At 36.3% G+C, this 25,879-nt stretch overlaps 1 protein-coding gene across 1 annotated transcript in view; it reads left to right on the top strand.

The window, feature by feature from the left end:
• LOC115223460 (inter-alpha-trypsin inhibitor heavy chain H5-like) overlaps positions 1-25,661 on the top strand; it is a 40,038-nt gene extending 14,377 nt beyond the window's left edge. The window contains exons 7-11 of the mRNA XM_029794046.2: positions 2,131-2,163; positions 11,521-11,541; positions 15,952-16,065; positions 19,513-19,872; positions 25,345-25,661. Coding sequence (XP_029649906.1) covers positions 2,131-2,163; positions 11,521-11,541; positions 15,952-16,065; positions 19,513-19,872; positions 25,345-25,589 — 773 coding nt within the window. The 3' untranslated portion in view covers positions 25,590-25,661. The remainder of the gene's footprint in view (positions 1-2,130; positions 2,164-11,520; positions 11,542-15,951; positions 16,066-19,512; positions 19,873-25,344) is intronic.
• The last annotated feature ends 218 nt before the right edge of the window (positions 25,662-25,879 follow it).

Below are 25,879 nucleotides of genomic sequence, written 5' to 3'. Positions count from 1 at the left end.
TAGGGCATTTATAGACAGAAGGCCTTACAGCTGTTTCTAGGATATTTATTAATAATATCCTTTCATCGGAGACGGTGTGAGAGGAAAAATTAAGTCATAGTTAGTTTAGATGTGACACAAAATCGAGAGTGAGGTGGAGGAAAGAAAATAGATGAGGTCCTTAGTTTTGGAGAGGAGGAGTAAGAGGAAAGTCTTTTGTGAAGGAATAGGTGTGTTCTTAAGAGAGATGCCAAGGAACTGTTTATCCATTACTGAAGCTTTACCTGGGGTAAGTGCTTATATTAGTGAGAAGTTGAGGTTATAAGAGATAATGGTCTCATTGAGACCCAAAGGTATCAGGTAATGCTGAATAAGTGCTATAGACAGACCATAGTTAAGATCCAGATTTGGTAATATTGCGAATAAAGGGTTCAACGTTGGTTCTATGTCAGCGTGTGTATATATATATATATATATATATTATATATATATATATATATATATATATATATAGGAAAAGCCACCTTTTATTTGGTATTCTACCAAATATATACGTTTTTATTATTATTTTGCAATTTACTTAATCATCGGTATATTATTGTTATTTTAATTTTAATATTTCTATTATATGTAATTTTCTAGATGGTGTAATTTAATTATTCATTTTGAATTGATAAAAGGTGGTTTTTTTCTAATTTTTATATATATATATAATATTTTGTGAAATTTGATTTAGTATTTCTAAATTGAATTTTTCCCTGTAAGTTAGGAATAATATTCCCTCAAATAATTATAATATATATAATATATATATATATATATATATATATGTAGGTCCCGGGTTGAGTCGGGGTTAACCACAGTAAATAAGGTACTCAACACATAGCAGAGTAAAGTAATTTATTTTATAGAAGGAGCTTTTACAGGACTAGAAACAGTTCTAGTCCTGTAGAAGCTCCTTCTATAAAATGAATATATATATATATTTATATATAAACGAAATTAAATAAATTACAAGGAAATAAGAAATTATGCCTTGAACTATATATACATAGTTGTCTGTACACACACACACACACATATATGTTCATGCTATCCCAAATAAAATTGCACTTCCTTTTTGAAGCTCGAATGAAGCTATATGGAGTTACCCAAGTATTCAACTAAGAGTGCATTGCATCATTAGTAGCCATCTGAAGTTGTCTAAAGAAGAACTTCCAATGTAGAGACTCAGGTTTCAAACAAATAGAAAATCTGTAAGCTTTACAGGCATAGGAGTGGCTGTGTGGTAAGTAGCTTGCTTACGAACCACATGGTTCTGGGTTCAGTCCCACTGTGTGGCACCTTGGGCAAGTGTCCTCTACTATAGCCTCAGGCCAACCAAAGCCTTGTGAGTGGATTGGTAGACAGAAACTGAAAGAAATCCATTGTATATATGTGTGTGTGTATATATATATATATATATATTATATATATATATATATATATTATATATATATATATATTATATATTATATATATATATTATATATATATATATATTATATATATATATATATATACTATATATATATATATATATAGGGTGCAGGAGTGGCTGTGTGGTAAGTAGCTTGCTAACCAGCCACATGGTTCCGGGTTCAGTCCCACTGCGTGGCACCTTGGGCAAGTGTCTTCTGCTATAGCCCCGGGCCGACCAATGCCTTGTGAGTGGATTTGGTAGGCGGAAACTGAAAGAAGCCCGTCGTATATATGTATATATATATATGTGTGTGTATGTTTGTGTGTCTGTGCTTGTCCCCCTAGCATTGCTTGACAACCGATGCATGTGTGTTACTTTGCGGTTCGGCAAAAGAGACCGATAGAATAAGTACTAGGCTTACAAAGAATAAGTCCTGGGGTCGATTTGCTCGACTAAAGACGGTGCTCCAGCATGGCTACAGTGAAATGACTGAAACAAGTAAAAGAGTAAAAGAGAGTTTACCTCAATTATAGAGTATAAGCAATAAGTGAACAGTGGGCTTTATAAAAGGTTACACTACAATCTCCACTCTACCTATTTTATACACACACACAAATACACACACACACACACATAAATATGCTTTTTGTGCCAATTGTAAATTATCATTCTTCTTTTCAATTTTTCAGTGTCTCGAAGTGGAAATGTAGAATACCTGGCAAGTAAGTAATCCATTTTAATAATCAGATACATAAAGTGTGAATCTTTTGGTCCTACACTAATACTAACCTTACCAGTCTTTCACATTCTAGATCTTGGCCCTCAAGAATTCACTCCTTCTTGCATAGGTTTCTTTCTTTCTCCAGTTTTTCTTCTTCTTCTTCTTCTTCTTCTTTCTTCTTCTTCTTCTGCTTCTTCTTCTTCTTTCTTCTTCTTCTTCTTCTTCTTCTTCTTCTTCTTCTTCTTCTTCTTCTTCTTCTTCTTCTTCTTTTTTTTTGATCTGGTCGCAGTCTCTAACTTACAACTGTTTAAGAAGTACATTAATCATATCACTATCACAGGCCTTGGAATGGCCTGCAAAAGTCATGAGCAAAGGCTCTTTTGCTGGACGAAACCAAGAGGGGAAAAATCAGGCAGGAATTGTATAGGAATGAACTAAAGGACTCATGTTATTTACTGTATTTGCTAAAGTATAAGATGCCATTGTTTCATTAAAAAAATTTACTTTAAAAAAAAAAATGCTTGGGAAGCAATATTTTTAGGCCACAGGCATAGCTGAGTGGTAAGGAGCTTGCTTCCCAACCACACGGTTCCAGGTTCAGTCCCAACCTTGGGCAAGTGTCTTTTACTATAGCCTTGGGCTGACCAAAGCCTTGTGAGTGGATTTGTTAGGCAGAAACTGAAAAGAAGCCTGTCGTATATATGCACAGCTTGATAGGAACTGGCAAGGCCAGGGGCTGTACCAGGTTCCATAATCTGTTTTAGCTCTGGTTTCTACAGCTGGATGCCCTGCCAAATGTTAACCACTCTACAGAATGTACCGGATGCTTTTTATGTGGGACCATCACCAGTCCTTTTTACATGGTACCAGCACCCACACCAATGCTGTTTATGTGGCACCTTAATTTTAGGATTTCAATTCTGTTGTGGTGGGAGTGTCTTCTTGCGTACGCTGTATATAAAAAGCAAGTTAGCATGAGAGCTGACCATAAAGCAGAAAATCAAGCTAGTGAAAATATCTTTCATGATTCATCATCATCGTCGTCATCACCATTTAACGTCCGCTTTCCATGCTAGCATGGGTTGGACAGTTCAACTGGGGTCTAGGAAGCCAGGAGGCTGCACCAGGCTCCAGTCTGATCTGGCAGTGTTTCTACAGCTGGATGCCCTTCCTAACACCAACCACTCCGAGAGTGTAATGGGTGCTTTTTACATGCTTTTTACATGCCACCGGCACAGGTACCAGACGAGGCTGGCAACGGCCACGATCGGATTGTGCTTTTTATGTGCCACCGGCAGTAATATAAGGACTACAGTAATAAAAAAAATGCAAGAGGACCCAGGGTGTTTTTTTTTTTTTGTCACATTTTTGGTGGGAAAATTATATGCCATCAAAAATAGTATCTCCTTCTAACTTCTCTCTATTTTTAACCATTTTATCTTCATCCCACTCCTTTCTGATTCAGCATTTTTATCTTCCTTTTTTTCTCTCTATTTCTTACGAAAAGAAAATACTATTGTCTCTGATAAAGAATTTTTTTTTGAAATGTTAGGCCAATATATTCTATATATTTCTACTTTGGAATTATTTATATAAGCTTATAGTTTAACTTTTTAATCCCGATCATATGGGAATATAAACAACGACTACTCAAAATTTGTTTGGGGTTGCAATATTGCTAATGACATATACAGACAGAGAAATAGATACATACGCACACCACACACAAGCACACACGCAACATATATGTAGATGTTTAGTACAACTATTGAAAATATGATGCTATATTTATGGTGTCTGCTAGGGTAATTTCCTCATGATACATGTGTATATATAATTAATATACATCTGATGGCCATAATCTAACACATTTGCAAGAGAGAAAGGTGGGAAGGGTGTACAATGGGGTATTTAATATCAAACTCCAATACAATGGCAAGGAACGTATTTCATTAATGGAAGCGAGAAAGAGAAAGCAATGTCAAGACGATCGCCGATACCCAAGACAGCACTCGAAGACTGAGCAACAAACGGGCTGCCATGGTAAAGGGTGGGGGTGGTGATGGGATGGGAGGGGGGTGCAGTGAAAGTCTAAATATTCTTTTTATTTAATCGAGTACTTCGAATATGTATATGCATGTGTGGATTTATATACACACACACACACACATACATATATATATATATATATATATACAAATAAACACACACACACATATAAATAGATAGATAGATGTGCATACATGCATCTCTCTCATATACATGTATATGTGTGTGTGTGTATATATATACATGTATATGTGTGTGTGTGTGTATATATATATTTATATACACATATATAGTGAGGGGGCATAAATGAGGCCATAACCCCCATTAAAATTAATCTATCTTTGCTGTTGATGAAATTTTAGCCATAGATATTAGACATAACTAAAGTAATATTTCTAAAATTTCAACTTCTTAGGAGCTAGTAAGACCCCCTAATGTGGACTTAACTCCCACAATTTAGTCATTTTTCCTAAGCCAAGATGAATACAATTGTACTCTTGAAAGCTGTAGAACCACCCAAGCATACAAGATATAATTCAATGGTACAACACTGTAAGAGTTTGCTTTGAGATATACTTAAATTGTGATTTCTGCAATGTGGGCAGTTGTTGCAGTCACACTGAAAGCTATTTATGAAGACCAGTCATGCCGCCTTCTCTAGACCCTCTCCAGTAAAACCGGATAGCATGGCCAGTCTCTGAACCTCCACAGCATACTTGTTGACCTGTTTCCCTGTCCACCTGACCATTCCCAGCTATTAAATGCAGCATACATTCTCTCTGTATAGGCTTCCCTCAAGCGCTGCTTGATCTTCACCGCGCTCAGTTGGTCTTCCTCATCCATCATGAGCATCAACGTGCTTCCCTCCAGATACAGAGTCATGAGACCTTCTACGTCATCAATACCTTGTTGACTGGCAGCCAATCACATCTCCTTTGCCATGGAAAGGTCTGATAGCATTGCTGCTGATTCTTATCTTTGCTGCCATCATGTGGAAGGGGACAACAACAATGGAAGAATATATTTATAAACGGGAGATGAAATATCTTGTGGTATGAGAGAACTGTAATGTGCAGGATAAAATACAGTTCACTTACGCCTCGTTGTGGGCTGTCCAGCTGTGTTAAATCCAAATGCATGCCCTCTCCGTCTCACCTAACGATAGCAGCTGCTACTACCAATCCCTTTTCACCTGCTCACTCCACTCATGTCCATTCACCACCGCTACCCCAGACCAAAAGAGGATGACCCTGGTCTTGCTTCCCTCACTTCCTCTCTATTCCCCTTCCTGTCCTGGTGGGGTCCTTCAGCCATTTGACATTACAGCCCTTACCTTCCAGTTCATCTCATCCCTCATCATATATATATATATATGTTTTTTCCTGTGTATCTTTCTGTCGAAGAGCGTAGGCTCGAAACGTAAAAGACTTGTTCTATTTCTATTCCTGAGCGCCATACTAATACATTTGTTTGTTTGTACTCCACCTGCCTTCGTCTTTTGTTTATTTCCGTAAACCTTCGCGTTATATATATATATGTATATATATAATATATATATATATATATAGAAAGAGAGAGATCTATATATATATATATATATATGATGATGATGATGATATGTATATATATATATATATGATGATGATGATGATATGTATATATATATATATATATATATATAATATATATATATATATATATATATATATATATATATACTGTACACACACACACACATATACATATATATGTGTGAGTGTGTGTATGGGGGAGGTGTGTATGTATATGTGTCTGCTTCTAAGCATGCACACTTACATATAGGCATATGTATGTTTGTTGTTTTGACAACCAGAGATGTCAATCACTGTACATAGTTATGAAATTCTATATATGTATATATATATATATATATTTACATTTTGATTATATTATATTCGTAAGAAAGAAAATAGAAAATGTAAACAACATTTGATATGGTATTAATGTAAATATATATTGTAATATAATGCATAAAATTGTCCATGGTTGCATTACTTTTAGTTTCACAATAAGAATAGCAGTTTTCAGATGGCTTCTGAGTAAAGAGGTTTTCCTAATCTCATGTTTACATCAGTGTCTACACTGAGCTGCCATCGAGCCAAGAATATATTGTGATCTGCATATGTGTGCATCTGTGTGTGTGTATGTATATGTATATATATATATATATATATATATATATATATATATATTAATATATATATATATATATATATATATATATATATATTATATATATATAATATACAAATTGAGATAGGGGTTGTAAATGCAACCCTCCATGGGATAACATATATCCAATATACTGCTAGTGAAGTACCCAACAAAGTTAATACATAAATGTTAAGGATTGTGATGCAATCAATTCATTTACTGTATTATTACAAGATAAGAAAATGGAGAAATACATCTAAATCAAATATCAATTACCAGATAATACTCAATCACATACCTTATTAAACCACCACATAAGAGACTGTAGGGTTAAACATAAAAAAGCAGAACAAATCAGTGTACATAAAGGAATGTACATAAAAAAGTGTACATAAAAGAGTGATGTTGTATAATAAGTAGAATGTATATAAAAAAGAGAATATACATATAAGTAAATATAAATATAAGTATAGATTACATCTTACAGCTGTTTCGGCCATGTAGATAAGTATGTCTCATTTTACCAATATTGGCCTTAAGGCCAATATGTCTCATTTTACCAATATTGGCCTTAAAGCCAATATTGGTAAAATGAGACATACTTATCTACATGGCCGAAACAGCTGTAAGATGTAATCTATACTTATATTTATATTTACTTATATGTATATTCTCTTTTTTATATATATTCTACTTATTATACAAAATCACTCTTTTATGTACACTTTTTTATGTACATTCCTTTATGTACACTGATTTGTTCTGCTTTTTATGTTTAACCCTACAGTCTCTTATATGGTGGTTTAATAAGGTGTGTGATTGAGTATTATCTGGTAATTGATATTTGATTTAGATGTATTTCTCCATTTTCTTATCTTGTATATATATATATACATATAATTGCAGATCAGATCACTTGCTATGCAAGTACATCTCCGTAATATATATATATATATATATATATATATATATATATATATATATATATATATATATATATATATATATATATATATATATCGAAATCATAGTGATATCAATTTGGCAGCTGATGATGGGGATACATATTTGTTATGCTTGCTTGTGGATATTTATATCTTCATCTTGTTATTTTGAGTTGTTCTTCATTCTAGTAAAGTGAAAAGGGGGCTAATGCAGTTTCACACCCATCCTTCAAAAATGCATTTTTTGGAAATCTTTTTTTTTTTGCTTCCTATGTAGGAGATTACAAATATGCAAAACAAAAAAATTTTCCTGGTGTTTGTAAATATGTGGTTGAGTTGGTGTGTTAATTAATTGAGTTGTTAATTGCTCATTGCTTCTTAGTTGGTACTGGCATACCACACAAAACATAAAACATCAACCTTCAGCTTTTGATGAGTGGCAGGCCCCACTGACAATTCTCTAACTAGGCCCCCACACTTCCTAGCACCAGCCCTGTGTATATATGTATGTATGTTCGTACAAATGAGCATGAGTGTGTGTTTGTTCATGTGCGCCTACGTGTACAAGTCAGAAGCTAACTCATTGCAGACATTACACATTCAAGTTGTTACCATGCCATATTCCCAAATGATTGTAATTAAAATTACCAAACTATGCAATTTATTATTCAATCCAAAAATTTCACATCTTTCTTGAGACAAATGCTAAAGTAATTCTATTTTGCTAATTCAGACAATATTCCCCAACCCATCTTCCCCAGCCCTTCCCTGCTTTCTTTTTTCTTTTTTTCGGGGTGGGGTGGGTGGGAGAGATCCCACTCCCTGCAATATTTTCTGTAAATAAAACATATTTCATTCACCATGTAATATATATCTCCCAACTATTATTAAAAAACTAGGTTAAAATAATTTTTCATTTAAGCGTGTAGGGGTGGGGTGGATGCATCATTTTTTTATATAAAATTATATGAAATATGAAAAATACAAAAAAATAATCATATACGAGCCAGTAGATTTATTGGGATTTTTGACAAAATATTGATTTACTTAGATTACTTATGTTTAGAAGGCACAGAATCCCATAGTTAAGGTGTTGCATTCGTGGTCGTAATATCATGGGCAATGCATTGTGCTCTTAAGCAAAACACTTCACTTCACATTATTCTGCAATCACTTCAACATCTGGCCTGTGGCACACTGTGCCAGATGTGCAATCAATGTCGATTTGATGGAAGGAGTAAGCTGATATACAGCACAAATATCTGATTGCTGTTGATAAATCATCTGCAAAGGTTGTTCATAAAAATATTGTAAGACCTTCATCCTGTGGTCCACAACAGGAGAGTCCACAATACATACATACATATATCATCATCATCATCATCATCATCATCATCATCATCATCATTTAACGTCCGTTTTCCATGCTAGCATAGGTTGAACGGTTCGACCGGGGTCTGGTAAGCCAAGGAGGCTGCACCAGGCTCCAGTCTGGTTTGGCAGTGTTTCTGCAGCTGGATGCTCTTCTTAACGCCAACCACTTCGTGAGTGTAGTGGGTGTTTTTTACGTGCCACCGGCACAGGAACCAGAGCAAGCTGGCAAATGGCCAGAATCGGTTGGTACTTTTACGTGTCACCAACACGGATGTCAGTCAGGCGACGCTAGTAACTACCACACTCGAACGGTGCTTTTACGTGTCACCAGCATGGGTGTCTTAACAAACTTGATTCAACAGGTCTCCTCAAGCACACACACGCATATATATATATATATATATATATATAATAACTAATAACACTACAGCTGTTCACTACAGCTGTTTCAGACATGGGTTGTTGTTCACTAGAGCTGTTTCAGACATGTTCTTTACTGAGGAACAAGAGCTATGGTTCTCAAACTTTTTTAAAATTTTATGTGTCAGTGCCCTTACAGATTTTTTGATGATTCATGATCCCCTATAAAATGCAGGATAATCAACATGGGAAAAATGACATACATTCATGTATTGTAATTTCCAGACTATGATCCACACTGCCCATAGACCTGCAACCTTGAAAGCCACAGCTTCATCCAGGCAATGCACCATTGGGATACAATAAATACACATGAAAATATGGGGAATCAATTGATCAATTGGTTATAAAACAAATGAGAAACGAAAAATACTGACAACACATGCACAATCAACTGTTATACCTGTATATTTTCTATCAGCCAATTACACTTGTTGCACATGTATGATTAGCACATGAATGTGTAGGAATGGCATGGGTTTTTGAGGCCAACAACAAAAAAGGATGATAGCATGCGATAAATTGAAAGTCTTGAAATTTTTAGATTTAACTGTCAAAAGCCACCCTGTTTTCACTATACTTCAGCATCCCTTCACAGTCCCCTGCTAAAATCGCTTTGCAATCTCCTAGGGAACCGCAGACCCCAGTTTGAGAACCACTGAACAAGAGTGTTACATCATGCAAAAAAAGAAAATTGTTTTCTTCTGGTGAATAAAGATAAAAATTAACAATTAGAACTTCTCTCCAAACAGAACATAGTGACAGATCACTCAACCAACCTAATGCCACCGACATTAATTTTTATCTTTATTGACCAGAAAAAAAGTTTTTTGCATGATGTAACACTCTTGTTCATGAATGAAGAACATTACGTGCCAGTCCCCTTACAGATTTTGATGATTCATGGTTCCATTCTTCCCCTAATCCTTCAATCCCACTGCCCCCTACCCTCTCTCCTCCTTTCATGTGACCAGTGTTCAACCAGCCATGATCTTTCTTTCTTTGCCTGACTGCTGACCACCAACATCTCTTATGTCCATCTCTTATGTTCCTGCATTGAGCCTTTCGCTTTTTACACACCAGCTCGATTTGATTTGTCCTCAGTCGAAAGACACCTGTTGTTATATTCTTGTTGTTTGTATTTGTAACTGTGTAACATGTTCTCTGTTTTTTGTCTCCGTTCTCAGTTTTTCATCTTTGTTGTTGTACACATTCGTTCGTTTTCTTGCAAAAAATCTAATGCTCTTAACTTAGACATTTTTGGGGGCAGCCAGATCAAGCAGTCTCAAGTGTAACTGCCCGAAACTGTAAGGATATCAGATAACTTGACTGAAGAAAGAAGGCCACGAATGACCTGTCCTTTTTTGGTGCCCATTTAATTGTTGTTTTTTCTGTCCACCTTTGTATCGTCGATCTGTCCATATGTTTTATTGTCCTCTATTGCATTTTTGTTTCATTTTTTTATATTTATATATACACTAGCAGAGATACCCAGCCTTGCTCAGGATTAAAATGGCATAGTTTTTTTATTGTTTTACTTGTTTTAGTCATGTGACTTCAGCCAAGCTGGAGCACCACCTTTGGTCGAAAAAATTGACCACAGGATTTATTTTTTGTAAGCCTAGTACTTATTCTATCAGTTTCTTTTGCTGAACCACTAAGTTATGGGCATGTAAACACACCAACATCAGTTATCAAGCAATGGTGGGGGTACAAACACAGACACTCACACAAATATACTCATATATACAACAGTCTTCTTTTTACACACACATATATATGTATACATACATACATATATATATATTATTACACATATATATACACACATAAACACACACACATATATATATACACATATATACATACATATATACATATATATACACAAAAAGATATAAATATATACATATATATATATATATATATATATATATATATAATATATATATATATATATATATACAGCCGCCATGATTGACCAATAGCTCCTAAAGTTTTTTTTTTTTTTCTCTCTGTATAGTTGTTCATGTTCCTTTCTGTTTAAGAGCATAGGCTCAAAATGTAAAAAACTTTCTTACCTTCCTGAGCGTTAAACTAATAACCTGTTTGTTGTTTATACACCTGTCTTCCTCTTTTGTTTTTCGGTAAATTTCAATTATATATATATATACACTTATATATATATATACATACATACATACATACATACATACATACATATTCAAACATGTATATAAATACATATTGAAATAGAAATGAAACTAATATATATAGATACATAATGAAACTAATTGTAATTGCGACCAATAAGTTTTAATATTAATATATCCTATATCAAAGCATTCTCTTTATCTTGGTGTTTCTCTATATTGCAGCTAAGAGACGAGACAGTGGATGTAAGTATTGCCAACTTTATATTTTTTGAATATCAAAACAAGAAACTTTATGATCTGAATTCAAATTCAGATCAACTTGTCTTTCATAGTTTCAGGGTCTATAAAATAAGTACCATATGATTATTGCATTTATGATAATAAATATTCACTATCCATCCCTTCCATTCACATTTAAGGCATTGTGCCACCATTAAAAATCGATACTTTACCAAAAAATGTCTTTATTGTTATTGTTATTGCTAAGATAGTAGCAAGATTGTTATCGCTAAGTTAGTAGTAAGATGTAACATTTTTCAGAGTCTCAGAAACATGGTCAAAGAAAGAAAATAATCAAAAGCAGTTCATCCATGTAGAAAATAATGGTTTTTAATATTTTGGCATAAGGCCAGCAAAGTGTTTGGTGAAGGGGTTTGTGATTACATCAACAGTAATGCCCTAAACTGGTACTTCAGTTTATCAACACTGCAAAAGGATGAATGCAAACTCAGCCTTGGCAGGATTCGAATTTAGAACATAAAGAACTGGAAGAACTGCTGCTAAGTGAATTGTCCAACATGCTAACAATTTTGCCATCTTGCTTCCTTCATAATAGTAAAAAGTAATACTCTTTTACTCTTTTACTCGTTTCAGTCATCTGACTGCGGCCATGCTGGAGCACTGCCTTTAGTCGAGCAAATCGACCCAGGTCTTATTCTTTGTAAGCCTAGTACTTATTCTATCAGTCTCTTTTGCCAAACTGCTAACGGAGACATAAACACACCAGCATTGGTTATCAAGCGATGTTGGGGGTGGGGGACAAACACAGACACACAAACACAAACATATACATATACACGACGGGCTTCTTTCAGTTTCCATCTACCAAATCCACTCATATACTTTGGTCGGCCTGAGGCTATTGTAGAAGACACTTGCCCAAGGTGCCACGCCGTGGGACTGAACCCAGAACCATGTGGTTGGTAAGCAAGCTACTTACCACACAGCCACTCCTGCGTAATAATAACAATGATGATGATGATGATAATTATAAAGAAAGAACATGCTTAATAATTAACATAGCATGTCCCATTGACAACAGGATCAAAGAGAAAGAAGAAGAAAAACTGAACAACTATGATAATTTGAAGTAGGAAATATGAAGGTCGTGGTCAATGAGGAGAGAAGACATGGTACCAATAGTAATTGGTGCACTTGAAAGTATCAGCACCCAACTACCATCATGGCCCAAAAATACTGGTACAAATGCAAAGGCAGAACACCTACAAAAATCAGCATTGCTCAGAACTGCAAGAATTCTTCGCAGGGTTCTTGTAGCATGACCAGTAAACAAGTATCACCTTAGTCTGCCGGTTGTGGACAGCTGACACTTTCCAACATATCCAGCAAAATAAGCTATGGGTTTGCATCAAACAATAATTCTTGGTGTCTGAATAATTCACCTCTGGTAATACAGGTATTTTGTTCATATTCCTTAAACAACTCCTATTCAGAGACTTTTAAGTAGGATGGGCTACTCAACCTGAAGAAAACTCTAATTGAGTCTTCATCTGCAAGGTCAAATGCTGTTTATTTTGATATGAGATCACCTTGTCACACACATATGATTGTGATGCATGTTCCTGGTGTACAGATGGGTATATTAAGCCTTGTATATTTGTACCCCAAGGTCACTTTGATGGCATGTGCTGCTCTCTTACTCAATAATAATAATAATCCTTTCTTCTATAGGCACGAGGTCTGAAATTTTGAAATTTTGAGATTCCTTTCTTTATCTTGGGACTCAAAATTAGTTTTGATTGCCACTTTTCCAAATTTCCCTCTGAGACCCTGGGTATCACTTTGGAGAATTATATAAGTTTTTATCATTATTTCTATAGATTAAAAACATTAATCTGGCAGAATCATTAACATGCCAAGCAAAATGTTAAGCAGCATTTCCCCCATCTTTACATTCTAAATTCAAATTCTGCTGAGGTCGACTTTACTCTTCATCCTTTTGGAGTCGATAAAATAAATATCAGTTAAGTGCTGGGGTCGATGTAGTCAACTTGCTCCCCCCTTAAAATTGCTGGCCTTGTGCCAAAATATGAAATCATTATTTTCATGCATTACTCATTTTATCAGATGGATATTTAGCTCATTACTTAACTAGCAGCAGTATTTTAACTTTCGAATGATATTAATTACTTTTTATTTTCCCAAACGGTTTGGTGTCTTCCTTGAAACATTTGACTTAGGAAAAACAATGAATACTTGCAAACTGGGATTTAAGCTGCTTTTTCCTACAAGGCCACTTGTTTATTTATTAGGAGAATCTAACACCACTACAAAAACCTTAGTGTATAATACAAACATATAAGATTTCAAATATATTGCAACACTTATTTTACTAAATGATAAAACTAATATATAGAAGTATGTATGGATATAACATGTTGTAAATATATGTGTGAGTGTCTCTACAGATATATATATATATATATATATATATATTATATATATATATATATAGATAGATATAGATATATATATATATATTATATATATATATATATATATATATATATAGTATATATATATATATAGTATAGATATATATATATATATATATTATATATATATATATATATTATATATTATATAGATATATAATATATATAATATATATATATATATAGATAGATATATATATATTATATAGATATATATATATATATATATTATATATATATATATATATATATATATATAATATATATTATATATATACATATACACACACACACACACACACACATATATATATATATATACGCACATATATATACATACATACATACATACATACATACATACGTACATACATACATATACACACACATTTACACACAAAATCCTATAGTGATGGAAGAGTGGTGATGTGTGTGTGTCTGTGTACACTTTTACTAAACCTCCTCTGATAGGTGGCATTTGGTGAATAACTGAATTTGATGTCACTGTCCTCATCTGCACTTCTTGCCCCTCGGTAGGTTTATCTGAGACTCTTGACAGCTGTAGATCCAGTTTTGTTTTGAAGACACCTACATCCACCCCATGTAGAACTCCCAAGCTTTGTGGGAGGATATTGAAGAGCTGTGGGCCCTTGAAACCCAAGCTGTTGCAGTATCTGATTCTTTATTCTGATGGCAATGTTGGAATTTTCGGTACTATGTTGTGGTGCCCCATTCTGCTGTTAGTGTAAATTACAATGCCAAAGTTAAGTACTAGTTCTACGATTTTCCATATATATATTGCTGCATATCTTTCCCGCCTTTGTTCTAGAGAGTAGAGTCTTAACTCTTTCAGTCTCTCAGAGTAGCTGGCATGTTAATTTTACACTGTGTGGTGACCATACTTTGAAGCAGTAATCTAAAAGGCTGTGGACAAATGTCCTCCAGAAGACATCATGATTTCCTGTTCTCTCGTTCTGAAAGTTCAAAGGATCCATCCAGTCAGCTGTCAATATTTTATTGTCAACTTAGTTAATATGCACCTTGAAAGATACATCATTACTCATATCATTACCCAAGTTGTACACTGAATTTGATTCAAGAATTGCAGTCCCACTGGGGCCAGTGAAACATATGCTGTGACAGCTGAAGACATGTGTAGACTTCAAAGAAATGATGCCACAATACTTCACTAGAAGTGTAATGTCAGTGTGCATGTTTGACAGAGTGTAAGCATCTTGACAGAAAAATTGGGCATAAGAGGCATCAGATGTGGTATGCAAGAGAGATAATTGCACTGGTTTGGTTATGTGATGCATATGGATGAGGACAGTTGTGTAAAGAAGTGCCAATCTCTAAGTGTGGAGGGCATCTGTAGTAGAGGTAGACCCAGGAAGACATAGGACAAGGTAGTGAAGCATGATCTCTGAACATTGGGTCTCACAGAGGCAATGACTAGTGACCAGGACCTTTGGCGATATGCTGTTCTTGAGAAGACCTGTCAAGCCAGGTGAAATCATAGTCACAGCTTATACTGGTGCCTTGGAGTGGTTGGTGTTAGGGCGGGCCTCCAACTACAGAAACCATGCCAAATCAGACTGGAGTCTGGTGCAGCCTTTCAGCTTACTAGCCCTGGTCAGACCATCCAACCAATGCCAGCAAGCACATCATCATCATCATCATCATCGTTTAACGTCCGTTCTCCATGCTAGCATGGGTTGGACGGTTCGACTGGGGATCTGGGAAGCCAGAAGGCTGCACCAGGCTCCGGTCTTTTCTGGCAATGTTTCTACAGCTGGATGCCCTTCCTAACGCCAACCACTCCGTGAGTGTAGTACCACTCCGTGAACGCTAAATGATGATGATGTATAGAAACAAATCTGATGTATTTTTTCCCTTCTATTTTCTTTATTTCCAACAGTGGTTTATGACCCACACTTCATTGTTGAGTTACCAACACTTGAATTCCCACTCTGTTTTGAAGTCCTGGCCAATTCTGGACAGAATATATTGCTCCTTGATGATCCAGCAACAGGTTAGTGCTCCCACTTCTTGTTCATCCTTTTGTTTTCCATCCTACTTTCTATCTAAAATTTGATAAAAAATGTGAATTTTTAATTATTTTCTGAGATTTTACAAAAACAACAAAAATATTTTTTAATTTTTATATTTTATCTGCTTCAGTCAAGAGACTGTGGCCATGCTGGGGCACTGCCCTGAACAACCTTTCGTCAGATGAATTGGCCCTAGTCCCTATTTTCTTAAGCCTGGTACTTATTCTTTGCCAAACCACTAATTTACAGACACTTAAACAGATTGACAGCAGTTGTCAAATGGTTGGGGGGGGGGGACAAACACACACATACACACACACAACTCACACACATATACGATGGGCTTATTTCAGTTTCCATCTACCAAAGCCATTCACAAGGCCTTGGTTGGCCCAAGGCTATATTAGAAGACAGTTGCCTAAGGTTCTACACAGTGGGACTGAACCCGGAATCATGTTAATGGAAAGCAAGCTTCTTACTGCACGACCACACCTGTGCCTACACATGGTTACACTCATAACCCCTATTTCACTTTGTATATATATATATATATATATATATATATTATATATATATATTATCATCATCATTATCATTATCATTATCATCATTTAATGTCTGTTGTCCATGTTGGCACTCCAAGACTGACACAGGTGCCAGTAGTGTGACACTAGTATCTACCACGACTATGATTTCACTTGGCTTGATGGGTCTTCTCAAGCATGGCATATCACCAAAGTTCTCGATCATTTGTTACTGCCTCCTTGAAGTCCAACGTTTGAAGATAATGCTTCACCACCTTGTCCCATGTCTTCCTGGGTCTTCCTCTTCTACAGCATCTCCATACATACACAACACATGACCACACCAACACAGTCATCTCTCTTGCACACTACATCTTATGCCTCTTATGCCCAACTTTTTCCTCAGGTCTCTTACATTCTGTTGTTCATGCCTACTGAAATTGCAAATCCAGCAAAGCATACTAGCTTCATTTCTTTCAAGTCTATGGATGCCCTCAACAGTGACAGCCCATGTTTCACTGCTGTGTAGCATAGCTGTTCACACACAGGCATTGTACAATCTGCCTTTCACTCTGAGGGAGAGGCCCTTTGATACCAACAGAGGCAGGAGCTCGCTGAACTCAGTTTATTCTTATTCTAGCACCTATGTTGTCAGAGCATCCACCTCCACTACTGACTTGGTCGCCTAGATAACAGAAGCTATCAACTACTTCTAGCTTTCCCCGTTGGCATTTGATGGAGTCTATTTTCTGTACGTTTTTAGTGTTAATTGTATCTGTGCACCTTCCACATACAAAAACTAGTTTCCCTGTTAATCGTCCTCTGATACATGGCTTACACCAGGTACATCTTAAGGAGTTTCTACTTATGCCTTTTCTACAGATCAAGCAGGGCCATCTACCTGAAGAGATTTGTGATTTGTCTGCTTTCCTACTTACTAAGACTTTGGTTTTTGCTAGATTAACTCTAAGGCCCTTTGGTTCCAGACCTTGCTTTCACACCCAAAAAGAAATGATTTCCAGTACAAGACAGGAGATTTCAGGTATAAGGGAGGGGGCTTCAGGTATAAGAAAGGAAATTACAAGTCAGAATTACCAGCATAAGAGAAGAGGAGGGATTTCAGGTATAAGAGAGGAGATTTCAGGTATAAGGGAGGGGATTTCTGGTATAAGAGATTTCCAGTATGAGAGAGATCTCTGGTATGTGTGTGTGTGTGTGTGTGTGTACGTACGGCAGGCTTCTTTCAGTTTCTGTCTGCCAAATCCAATCACAAGGCTTTGGACAACCCGAGGTTACAGTAGAAGACACTTGCCCAAGGTACCATGCTGTGGGACTGAACCCAGAATCATGTGACTGAGAACTAAGCTTCTTAGCACAACACCATGATTGCATCTATATATAGACTAGATATATATATAGATTAGACTGGGTGAGTGAGAGCATGCATGCACACTTCAACTCATTCCCTGTCTCTCACCGTCTGTTACCCTATTCTCACTCAGTGCACTTACCTATACATTTATTTTCTTCTGCTCCTCTAACCTATTCTGTTTCTCATACTCACCTTGTACCTTGACCTTGCATCCCCTATATACTCTTTTACTCTTTTGCTCTTTTACTTGTTTCAGTCATTTGACTGCGGCCATGCTGGAGCACCGCCTTTAGTCGAGCAAATCGACCTCGGGACTTATTCTTTGTAAGCCCAGTACTTATTCTATTGGTCTCTTTTGTCGAACCACTAAGTGACGGGGACGTAAACACACCAGCATCGGTTGTCAAGCAATGCTAGGGGGACAAACACAGACACACAAACACACACATACATATATATATATATATATATATATATATATATATATATATATATATATATATATATATATATATATACATATATACAACAGGCTTCTTTCAGTTTCCGTCTACCAAATCCACTCACAAGGCATTGGTCGGCCCGGGGCTATAGCAGAAAACACTTGCCCAAGATGCCACGCAGTGGGATTGAACCTGGAACCATGTGGGTGGTTAGCAAGCTACTTACCACACAGCCACTTCTGCGCTTATATATTTATTTTTAGAATAATCAAATACTTATTCAAATTTTTATTCCATCGCATTCTGTTAGTCTGAATTTTACATGCTCATTTATATTTAAATGATTAAATATTTAAAACTTCTGGGAAATTTTACAGATTTTTACAGTTCCAGTGTTGGATTGGATCTGTAGCTAATTAGCTTTCTCCTAACTGGTTTTGAGAAGCCTAATTTCTCAAGATTGGTATTTAGGCAGTGTGTTACATATCCCAGAACCTCAATAATTACAGATATAAACCAGAACTTGTAATCTGGATAGAGTAACTGCAGATTTCTCAATAGTTCAGCATAGGTATTCTCTTTTTCACTGGTATGTATGTATGTATGTATGTATGTATGTATGTATGTATGTGTGTGTGTATGTGTGTGTATGTATGTATGTATGCATGCATGCATGTATGTATGTATGTGTATATGTGTGTGTATGTATGTATGTGTGTGTATGTATATATGTATGTATGTATATATGTATATATGTACGTATGTATGTATGTATGCATGTATGCATGCATGTATGTATGTGTATATGTGTGTGTATGTATGTGTGTATGTATGTATGTATGTATGTATATATGTACATATGTATATATGTATGTGTGTATGTGTGTGTGTATGTATGTATGTATGTATGTATGTATGTATGTATGTATGTATGTATGTATGTATGTATGTATGTATGTATGCATATATGTATGTATGCATTTTGAACAATCATATAATGGGAATTACACACAGCCCTAAAATGTTGAAAACCCTTTGTTGAGTAGAAAACAAAAACAAACTAATATTTTTTCTGTCAATTCTTTCTAGGAGACAGAATTACTGCTACAGTGGTGGCAAGCAAAGTGAAGAACAAAGATGGACACCAGAGAACATATCTTGGAGCAGTGAAAATCGCCCATTCTATGCTTAGTCTTTATGTCACGCCAAGAATGATTCACGTGCATGGTATAGTGTTATCTTGGCTAAAAGAAACAAATATGAGAATAAAAGGAATGAAACTTGTTGTCACAGGTAGTGGCCAGCATTTGAATGTTTACCTAAACAACTCAACACACATCGTGATACAACGAACCTTGGTATCACATACTGACCCAAATCGTGTCAGTTTCCTCAATTTCTACATCACTGACTACTCTGGCTTGTCTTCAGATACAACGGGACTACTAGGTAAGTTTTATCAAACTAAAATGATGTGTTTGAATCTTTGTACCATAATGCATGTTTCCCCCCCAAATAAGACAGGGCTTAATTAATTTTTACTAAGGCTTATTTTCAGGGGAGTTCATATTTTTTTCATGTACTGAAAAACAACATTACAAAATAGAAAATTACAAAATTACTAAATAAATAGAAATTATGAAAAGCGATCTACATTTACTTGATGATTTATTACAACAAAAATTTATTAAACAGAAATTACATAAAGCGATCTACATTTAACCCTTTAGTGTTTGCATTATTCTGCCAAAATTAATGTTTTTACATCCTCATTGTATTGAACTAATCATGCATTATCTTGTAGCTATGAGATTTTGATGAGGTAGCTGTTAATTTTTAAAACGATATTGTAGGGTTGGTGTGAGAGACCAGATCTGGCCAGTTTGAACATAAAACAGGTAGAATATGGCCGGTTTAAATGCTAAAGGGTTAATTGACAATTTACTTGTTTTTTACTCAGAAACTCATAAACAACAATTTATTCAAAAACAGCCAAGTCATCATCCTTGTTCTGCAAATTACAGGATTCCAAAATTCCTGTGGAGTTTTCATGTGACTCCAATTCCTGCAAAATGTTACGTGACACATTTGAAAGCTCCAAACATGAACTGTCGATTGATGTATAGCTTGTTAATATTTGAATTACGAAAGAGACACTAGGGTAGACATCATTATTTTTTGCCACCAAAAAGATATTTTGAACAGTGTATACACTGCAACAAAGCAGTTTCAATCAATATGAAGAGACTGCTTATTTCTTTCATCTGTCTACCACTCTCAGCTTGGGCTTATTTTAAGGGAAAAGCTTATATTAAAATTATCCTGAAAGATCATGCTAGGTCTTATTTTACGGTTAGGTTTTATTTTCAGGGAAGCATGATACCACATTGACTTGTATGTCAGAAAATATGGCAGTTGAGGATTTTCTCAAAGAAAGATCATAAAAGTTGGTTAATGCAAATGAAAAGTTCAACCATTAACTTCTCTAGACATGTGATCTGGGTAATATCAGGATAATTGTTTCTGAAAATAAACCCGAAAGAATTTTAATTTGGTAAAATGGTAAAAGATACTGTCTTAGAATCATGATGGTAATTAAGTAGATTATGGAAGTTTTTGCAAACGTAGTGTTTCTAGTACAAAATGTTTAAATATACATAACTTAAGTGAAACGTTATCAAACAACTTTAAATTGGGGATTTATTTTCACATGTATGTGTGTGTGAGTCTTTAAATTGATTGCAAAATCAGTTAGGACTCACTGTAATACAAGAACAGCAACAAAATGAAAATCATCATCATCATCATTTAGCATCCGCTTTCCATGCTAGCATGGGTTGGTCAGTTCAACTGGGGTCTGGGAAGCTAGAAGGCTACACCAGGCCCAGTCTGATCTGGCAATGTTTTTACGGCTGGATGCCCTTCCTAACACCAACCACTCCGTTAGTCTAGTGGGTGCTTTTTTTTATGTGCCACCGGCACAGGTGCCAGACAAGGCTGGCAAACAGCCACGATTGGATGGTGCTTTTTACGTGCCACTGGCACGGGGGCCAGGCGAGGCTGGCAAACGGCCACGGTCGGATGGTGCTTTTTATGTGCCACCGGCACAGGTGCCAGACGGGGCTGGCAAATGGCCACGGTCGGATGGTGCTTTTTACGTGCCACCGGCATGGGGGCCAGGCGAGGCTAATAATGAAAAATAATAATGATGATGATGATGATGATGATACAAAGAAATTTTGTAGGGAAATTGGCAAAAGCAAGATAGAAGTAAAGGAGCCACCTAAGACTGAGGAAATGGAAGAGTTTTGGAAGAAGATATGGAGCAACAAAAAAGAATATAATGCTGAAGCTCACTGGGTAGAACATAAGAAAGTGAGATTGGATGAAGTTGAATAGCAGAAATGGGAGGCAACAGGAGGAGGAGAATTAAGATGTGTTCTCAGAAAGTCTCACAAATAGAAAACCCCAGGACTGGCCCAGATCCTTAACTTATAGCTGAATTTTGCTTCATCACTAACTGATGTCATCCAGAAACTGAAGCAAATACCTGCCTGACTGACCGAAGGAACAACATACCTATTTCTTTACTGCCCACAAGGGGCTAAACACAGAGGGGACAAACAAGGACAGACAAATGGATTAAGTCGATTATATCAACCCCAGTGGGTAACTGGTACTTAATTTATCGACCCCGAAAGGATGAAAGGCAAAGTCGACCTCGGCAGAATTTGAACTCAGAACGTAGTGGCAGATAAAATACCTATTTCTTTATTACCCACAAGGGGCTAAACACAGAGGGGACAAACAAGGACAGACAAATGGATTAAGTCGATTATATCAACCCCAGTGGGCAACTGGTACTTAATTTATCGACCCCGAAAGGATGAAAGGCAAAGTCGACCTCGGCAGAATTTGAACTCAGAACGTAACGGCTGACGAAATACGGCTATGCATTTCGCCCGATGTGCTAACGAAGGAACAACATACCTTCTACCAAAAACTGAAGACACGAAAAATTCAAAGAACTATCAACCAATTATATATGTCTCAACACCATGGTTGTAAAAAGAATTTTTATGGATGCAAAGATCAATTACTCATGAATAAAATGATTGTAGAGAATTGCTGGAGCAAAAAGAAGAACCTGAGTATGGCATGGATAAACTACAGGAAAGCGTTTGGTAGTGTCTCACAGAATTGGCTACTCAAGGCCCTTGAGATATATAAGATCTCTCCTGTCATCTCCAAATTCTTACAAGCTAGCATAGCCAAGTGGAATACACGTCTCCTTCTACACCATAGTAATGGGATGAACCAATCTAACAACATCAACATCAAATGAGGCATCTTTCAAGGTGACTCCTTCTCCCCCTTACTATTTTGCATGGCACTGATCCCGCTCTCAAACGAACTGAGTAACACCAGGTATGAGTTCAAAGTATATAATATTATAGCAAACTATCTGTTTTATATGGACAAACTGAAGTTGTTTGCTAGAAATGACGAAGAGCCTGTAGTGCTGTTAAAAACTGTTAAAGAGTTTAGCAATGACATCGGGATGGATTTTGGCCTTGATAAGTGTGCTAAAGCAACTTTTGCGGGAGGTTAAATCGACCCCAGTGCTCAACTGGTACTTATTTTATCGACCCCAAAAGGATGAAAGGCAGTCAACCTTGGTGACATTTTAACTCAAACCATGAAGATGAACAAAATGCCACAGAGAGTATTTTGCCCAGCGTGCTAACTATTCTGTGATAATAATAATAATAATAATAATAATAATAATAATAATAATAATAATAATAATAATAATAAATGCCCTGATGCAGTACCAGGCAGTGGCTCTCATGGCTTCTGATCTTAATTGATTGGAAGTGTTATCATGTACATTGTTTTGTCTTGGTATAAAAGATGGGCTACAGCAAATATTCTGCTCAATACCACAGATTTGCTTGTCAGTTGTTTGACCGTAACCAGTTGAGCATGTCCCTTAGTGGCTGGCAATATGTGCATCTCTGATCATGAGCAGAAGTAGTTGGGGAGCATCATAGCCATGTGTTGAGAGGGATTCTTTGGGGTTTGAATAATTCACCTCTGGAAACATGCGTGTTTCGTTCAACATCCTTAAACAACTCTTATTCAGGGACCTTTTGAGCGGGTTGGGTTACTCGACCAGAGGAAAATTCTAACTGGGTCCCAACTGCAAGGTCATGTGCTGTTTATCTTGATATGACATCACCATGTCCCGCACATATGGTTGTGATGCATGTGTCTAGTGTACTCTTATCAGACAGGTAGTCACGATGGGTATACTGGGCTTCGTATATTTTACCCCAGTGTCACTTTGATGGCATGCACTGCTCTCTCACTCAATAATAATAATAATAATAATAATAATAATAATAATGGTTTCAAATTTTGCTAAATGGGTAGCCATTTTGGGGAGGGGATGTGTTGATTACATCAACCCCAGTGTTCAACTGATAAGAAGAAAAAGAAGAAGGAGGAGGAAGTAAAAGAATGACGAAGAGGAAATGAGTTGTCATTTAAAGTTTCTGCATCACTTAGTATAATAACTATAAGGAATATGATACCAATTAGCGCAGAATCCTTTCATCTACCGTGAAAGAAATGTATACTGACTGAATTTCTTTCTCTCTGAACATACACACACACACACACAAATGGATACACATAGGCATAGAAATATTTATATACTAACATTTCTCTTCACTCATTTCACTGTTTTGACACTTAAGCAGTGTTAAACTATGTTGCCTGATGTCACCATTCAATGTTCGCTAATTCAGGCGTTCATTCACAATCTTCCCCTCTCTCCCAGCTGATTCAGATCTTCAAAGTACTGATGTGGTGTAACATCATCATCATCATCATCATCATCATTTAGCGTCCGCTTTCCATGCTAGCATGGGTTGGACGGTTCAACTGGGGTCTGTGAAGCCAGAAGGCTGCATCAGGCCCAGTCTGATCTGGCAGTGTTTCTACGGCTGGATGCCCTTCCTAACGCCAACCACTCCGTGAGTGAAGTGGGTGCTTTTTACGTGCCACCCGCACAGGTGACAGACAGAGCTGGCAGACGGCCACGGACGGATGGTGCTTTTTACGTGCCACCGGCACGGGGGCCAGGCGAGGCTGGCAACGGCCACGATTGGATGGAATATGTCTAGTGTTACTACCGTACTTTCCAAACATTGTCTCTGTGCCAGTGTTGGTTTGTTTATGTTCCTAGTATCCTAGCGGTTCAGCAAAAGAAACTCAAAGAATAAAAACTAGACTTTCAGGCATAGGCAACCTTTTATGAGAAGTGGGCCACATGGGACATAACACATTATCTGGTGGGAGGCACAACTAAAGAATTCAAGGTAATTTTTCATTCAGCATGTCATTCAGAAAGGCAGCAAGCTGACAGAAACGTTAGCACACCGGGTGAAATGCTTAGCAATATTTCTTCTGTCTTTACACTCTGAGTTCAAATCCTGATTAAGTTGACTTTGCCTTTCATTTTTTTGGGGTCGATAAATTAAGTACCAGTTACATACTGAAGCCGATTTAATCAACTGGCCCCCTCCCCAAAAATTTCGGGCCTTGTGCCTAAAGAAGAAAAGAGTATGTCATTCAGAAAGTCCTTCAGGCTCCAGGCAATCCGTGAGTTGTGGGTTGCCCATGACAGCTTAGAGGGAAAAAAAAATAAGCATTAGGGTCAATATGTTTAACTAAACTTTTCAATGTGGTGCCCCAGCATGGCCACAGTTCAATGACTAAAACATGTAAAAGATAATCATTTGATTTCAAATAATTAAACAATTTTGTGGGGGGGGGGTCTGCATGTTAAATGAAATGTGTCAGTCCCATTAAACTAAATTGGTTTCTGATTTTCTTTGTTCTTTGTTTATTTAGGACAATTTGCTCATACAGATGTATACTCCAAGAAATCAAAGCAATTCCAAATGCTGTCCAACACTCAAGAACTTTATGGTAATGACGGTAATGGCAGAAACTTTAAGCTCGATGCCAAACTAATAGAAAGACTGGAATTATTCGATTCCCGTTCCACAAGGCCTTGTTGGAAAATACCAATGGCTGAGAACAGTGTGTTATTCAGTGGAAAGAATATGAAAAACTTCTTTGTGAAGACTTTGTGATCAGAAGGTTCCATAACCAAACCAGTACCAAGTATATAAATATCATTGGTAAGAAAATAGGGGAAAAATTAGTGAAGAAAGAAATTCACTGAAGAAACAAAAATCAATTTAAAACTCGTAAAAAATAAATTGGCTTTCAATTACTTTTCTTTTATATATATAAATAAAAAAAATTTTTTACATGAAAATGTCTTTAGATCTTTATTTCATTTGGAGTTGTTTTAAAGTGAAAATGTCACTGTTATTCTAATTATTCTACACTGAGAAAGTCACTTAAGCAGCAATCAATC

Source organism: Octopus sinensis, linkage group LG23 (genome assembly GCF_006345805.1).
Source record: "Octopus sinensis linkage group LG23, ASM634580v1, whole genome shotgun sequence".
Classification (NCBI taxonomy): Eukaryota; Metazoa; Mollusca; class Cephalopoda; order Octopoda; family Octopodidae; genus Octopus; species Octopus sinensis.
Note: the sequence above shows the minus strand (reverse complement) of the source record. Positions and strands in the feature narration are given on the sequence as shown.